General features: G+C 44.5%; 1 protein-coding gene across 1 annotated transcript in view; it reads left to right on the top strand.

Moving 5' to 3' along the window:
• The window catches only part of klc3 (kinesin light chain 3), a 35,591-nt gene that overhangs the window by 21,001 nt on the left and 8,590 nt on the right, over nucleotides 1-6,000 (top strand). The window contains exon 6 of the mRNA XM_080530894.1: nucleotides 3,219-3,450. Within this exon, the coding sequence (XP_080387020.1) occupies nucleotides 3,219-3,450 (232 nt within the window). The remainder of the gene's footprint in view (nucleotides 1-3,218; nucleotides 3,451-6,000) is intronic.

Genomic DNA, 6,000 nt, shown 5'->3' on the forward strand with positions numbered 1-6,000 from the left:
TTGTGTTTCTGACATGGTCTGGTTGTGTTGCTGACATGGTCTGGTTGTGTTTCTGACATGGTCTGGTTGTGATACAGACATGGTCTGGTTGTGTTTCTGACATGGTCTGGTTGTGTTTCTGACATGGTCTGGTTGTGTTTCTGACATGGTCTGGTTGTGATACATCATTGAATGTGTTGACCTGCTGTGATGTGTTGACCACCATCACTCTCCATCATCATCCATCATGTGTCTATGAAATAGATAGTTACTGTACTACTGACTGCAGCATTCATCTCTGCTCATTGATGTAGCCATGTCACACAGACACATAGTACACATATTCATCTGCTACCTTTATTAACCTGAGTGTAGCTGTGAGGCCTGTACTAGCCTTGTTGACTAGACTTCCTCCTTGTCTGACACTGGGTATTGGACCGTACCGACGTCCATAGATCGGTCACTCTTCCACCTCAGTGTCTGTAGTTGACAGGGTAACTTCTCCATGGCCCACACGGTCATTTTAAGGGTGAAAGTTGAAATTATACAGTGGTTGTAATGCCAGTGCGTGTTCGTGCACGCGGAAAAAAATCGCGCGCGCTGCGCGCGCGAAAGAGGACCCCCCCCCGCCACACTGCTGTGCCCCACCCAAAATTTTTTGCACCAGCCGCCACTGCCAAATGGAATACGCTGCGCTCAAATGTAATACACATGCTCAATGGAATACACTCGTGACCAAATGTAATACACATGCTCAATGGAATACACTCATGACCGAATGGAATACGCTGCGCTCAAATGTAATACACATTGATTTTATTTTGGCACAAATATGCCGTATTTTTGCATTGTATTTAGTGTTACACGTGTATTGCATTCCGATGTGTGTATTGCATTCCGATGTGTGTATTGCATTTAAATATGGCATGATACACCCTCCATAGTTAAGACTGCTACTTGGACTATACATGCACTTGAGCACTTTATCTTGCACTGTTTACTTATTGAGCCTGTACTGTTTTATTTATTTATTCATTGAATGTTTTCTGTCTGCCCTACTAAGCTGTTTGACAACAAAATGTCCCCATTGGGGACAATAAAGGTTTTCATCATCATCATGTGGAGTCATAATGAATGTTGATATTGTGGTTGGCACACTGAGGAACAAGAGCATTTAAAAATGGCTACCTCTAATTGAGGTTATTTCAGCCAAAGGGGCAATACCAGCTATTAGGCCATAGGGTGTCCTAACTTTTTCCTCAGTAGGAATTGGCATTTTTGTTCATTTTTCTATAGATGTTGTTCACCTTTATCTATAGATATTGTTTGAAAGAAGATCAAATATGTCCATATGTCTTTAAAAAGAACTACATATTCCATGGGGAATTAGGCCCAATCCCGATTCTCTTTTCTACCACTTCGGCTCGTTTTGGAGTCACTCACTTTGGAGCCAAGGCCTTCGAACAGAGCCACAAGCCATAGTGGTTCCCCTAAGAAATGGGACAACCCTTCACGACTGATACGTCATCAGTATCGTAGAAAAGCATTGACGCTCGCGATTCATTCACAACTTGAATGAACTTGAACACTATCAATCGATCAAACAAGTCATCAAATAAAAAAGAACAATGCTTCATTATCACACCATGACAGAATAAGCTCTAACCTGTATGAAACCTGTGCTCCTATGCTGCCGGTCTGCACTGATATAGGACAACAGTGCAACAACTTCGCGGCTGAACTTTAGTTACATTTACGGCGTCATATGCCATCAAAGGGAAACATGGAAAAATGCATGACTTACAGATTTATTTTTATGACGTTACGAAATACGATGTGACAGGAACGCTGGAGAAACAGCCGCTGTCCACTGCATTAGTTAACTACGGTACATGTCCTTGATGAGTCTCCCGCTCACTGCCCACCATCAAAAATGGCACATCCATCGATAATATTACATAATAACAACTGCTCGGATTAGATTGCCGGTTGTTTTGGTATAATAACAACTATAGCGTCATATACCACCAAGGGGGGGAAATTCGCGCCTATCATGCTGTCAAACACCACAGGTACCGGTAATAATTTATTTCTAAATAAACATGATTGTACATCTCTGAAATGTAAATCGCGCACCGATGTATTTCTATGGGGAAGGCTGTGCTTGACACTTCCATGGGACTGATGTCGGGGCAGCGGAACACGGTGACTGTCAGCCTGTGACAAACGCGCAGATATGAGTGTTCCGGTGTCCTGCTGGCTCCGGTGTCCTGCCCGCTGTCCCGAGCGCGCTGGACTGTGGAACTTTCTATGTTAAGCATAGGCACAGCACCTCGGCATAACAGCGATTTTTTGTTATGCTTGTTGTAAAGAAAAGGTCTATAATGCATTGAAATGACATTAGTAGGTGTCATATGCCATCAGACATGGAAATATGTCATATGCGCGACTGTCGGCCACAAATCAGCCTGTAACGTTAGACACAGCACCTCGACATAAAAGCACATTTTTTTGTTATGCTTGTTATAAAGAAAATGTCTATAATGCATTGAAATTACATTAAACTAAGATAATAAGATGGTTATCATAATTTTTCAAATCTTTAATTACAAGTAATTACAGAAAAAGTAAATGACATTTCAGGCTAGCTTCCGTATTTACGAGAGCGAAAATAACATTTCTGTAGATGATTCGCAATGCATGCCGGAAGGGAGTCTCATGGCTCCGAATGGAACGTGGGTCCAGATTTTCTCCAAATGGAGCCATGGATAACCCTAGCCCTAGCCCTACCCCTCCAAGTAAAATGAATTGGGACGCCACTACCCCTACACGTGAACGCGCAAAACGGAGCCGAAGGGGTGAAAACGGAGCCGGAGGGGTGAATTGGGATTCACCCTTAATGTTTTTCACATGTTCTTCACCCCTCACCCTCCATTCTACCCTCTCACTCTCCCTCCCACCCTCCATCCTACCATCTCACCCTCCCTCCCTCTCTCCCTCCCACCCTCCATCCTACTCTTTCACCCTCCCTCTCTCCCTCCCACCCTCCATCCTACCCTCTCACCCTCTCTCCCTCCCTCCCTCTCTCCCTCCCACCCTCCATCCTACCCTCTCTCCCTCCCACCCTCCATCCTACCCTCTCACCCTCCCTCCCTCTCTCCCTCCCACCCTCCATCCTACCCTCTCACCCTCCCTCCCTCCCACCCTCTCACCCTCCCTCCCTCCGCTCCCTCCCCCAGTCTCCCACCAGCCTCACAGCAGCAGCGCGGCGGCGGCGGCCCAGCAGGGAGGGTATGAGATCCCGGCCCGCCTGCGGACCCTCCACAACCTGGTGATCCAGTACGCCTCCCAGGGGAGGTACGAGGTGGCCGTGCCCCTCTGCAAGCAGGCCCTGGAGGACCTGGAGAAGACCTCAGGACACACCCACCCAGACGTGGCCACCATGCTCAACATCCTGGCCCTGGTTTACAGGTGAGAGTGGAGGGGTGGAAGGGAGGGAGGGAGGGAGGGTGAGAGAGTAGGATGGAGGGTGAAGAACATGTGAAAAACATTAAGACTCCATGAAATATGTAGTTCTTTATTAAGACATATGGAGATGAAATATGTAGTTATTTTTAAAGACATACAGACATGTCAACATTTGATCTTCTTTCAAACAATATCAAAAGATAAAGGTGAACAACATCTATAGAAAAATTAACAGACTGTCTCTCTCTGTGTCCTGGTGCGTGTTCTCAGCTGATCTGGGAGCCGGACTGTGGCCATCTCTTTACCTCTCTGTCTTTATCTACCGTCTATCATTGACAGGAGAATGGAACAAGTACTGGCTTTGTAACTGCTGTTCTGATCGCTGTCACTGTCATTTCCACACGATGCTAGACGCACAGAGGTAGAGCCGGCGTCTAACGATCGCAAGGTCGGCAGATCTGTGGTTCGACTCCCCCCGGCTGGCCACATGCCCAAGGTGTCCTTGGGCAAGACACCGAACCCCAAATTGCTCCCAAATGAGCGGGGCCGGTGCCTTGCATGGGCACTATATAAGTCAGTCTATTTACCCTGTTTTCGGACCTGGAACCGTTTTGGGGGTTTTGTTCTCCCAAAATCAGCTCAAACTTCCACGCTGAAACCAAACCTTAAAGTTTTCCAGGCGCTAGACCAGTGGTTCTCAACCCTTTTTGGGCCAGCCCCCCTGTCCATTATCCAGGCCTCTTACCGCCCCCCCCCCCATCAAAAAAAGTAGGCTTATTTTCTTCCCTAAATATTAATGTTGACTAATATTCTGTGTTATATCATTTAAAAAGCATGTCACTGAATGCCAAATAATAGATTGGATTTAACTGGGCAGTTGGAATATCATTATCATTAGTTTACCAGAGAGCAGAAAAGCCATGTGAATGTGAATAAAAATGCTGTTTCTGAGTGTTAAACAAACTCAGACAACATCAGAGAATACAAACAGACTGCTACGGAACAGCAGCAATTTCACACATGTCCGATGCAGAACAAACAGTAGGCTGCAGAACTGGACATTACAACTAACATTGTTCGTTTTTTTAAGTGTGCTGGTGTTGTATTTCTCCAAATTGCTGTTTTATGATGCTAATATTTATTCATTTTTGATTGGACTTTGGGGGGGGGGGTGTGGTGTCACAATATGGCGGCAAACGCTAGGGGGCTATTATTTTAATATTTTATTTAGTATTCTATGGTATTATTTTCATAAACTGACCACTTCGAATTTCTCATATCAAAACATATCAAAACATAACAAAGTTCCAAAGTTCAGAGCTCTGCGCTCTGGGAGCGCTCAGAGATGGGTGCTCTGACTGAAAACACGGTTTTGTCCGAGCGAACTGACCGTTCGTGCATTTACGAACGTACCCGTAATAACACTGATGACAGCTGATCAATACAAAAGACGCTGCAGCTGATGCGTTCGTTTCCAGGACATCACAAGAGGAGCAACATATCACAAAAAAGCGATCGTATATTTTAGTTTGCAAACACATCGCAATGCTAACCTCAGAATGGCACTAGGGATAACATCCACAACAACACTTAACAGTAATACATTTATGTAATATACTGTGATGAACCTGCGAGGGGAGAGGACATTCGTAGCTGATTTCTCTAGGTTCGATTATTGGTAAGCGACAGAGAACTTTCAGGACTGGTTTATTACGATCGCTTTTTTGAGATAGGTTGTTCCTGCTGTGATGTTCTGGTATGGTGGTATGGTATTAGCACTCATTTTAACTAAATTAAATAAGCTGTATTGAAAGGAAGCGAACGAAGCGAACGCAACAATTACAATGAGCCCACAAACTGAAACATATGTCACTCAAGCATAGCCTACACAGGGCTTAAAGTTCTCCGGTACGGTGCCGGATTTCCGGCGCGGGGGAATTTTGAGGAAAAAAAATAAAAATATCAGTCATTTCTAACTGCAATTGCGGCATTGCGCAGACGTGGTGGCGGGGGCTAAATAAGTTAGCTTTCGTGTTTGCTAGCGAAACAGCTGATAGTTGATGTTGACTGCTCAAGGAGAATACATATTTGAAAGTACAGAATGCCTGAGAGCCTTATATTGCATTATATTACATTATATTTTGAATGGTCATCTGGTGCCTGAATTTAGTTTTTTCCTTTACATATACAGTATAAAGAAATTTCCACCATAAATTGATGGAGAAAGGGCACAAATTGGTGCATATCAATTCACCAGAATGCAAGAAATTAAGTGTTTGATGCTCGTTTAAGGACCCCCAGTCAGCCCTGCTTCATGGGTCCCCCCCGATGTCAAACACCACTGGTACCACCTCCGCCTCATTTTGAGCCAGGAAAAACCCTGAGTAGTGACGGGAAGCCTTATGGGACGTGGTGCCAAGAAGGAGAATATAAGTGATAGTGGCTTAATAAGTAATCAGTTTGTTCTTTTAAAGACATGTATATATTTTATTCTGTATTGTTATAGTGATAGTGGCTTAATAAGTGATGCAATCAGTTTAAAGACATCTAAAT

Source organism: Nansenia antarctica (assembly GCF_963989245.1).
Source record: "Nansenia antarctica genome assembly, chromosome: 5".
NCBI classification, from domain to species: domain Eukaryota; kingdom Metazoa; phylum Chordata; class Actinopteri; order Argentiniformes; family Microstomatidae; genus Nansenia; species Nansenia antarctica.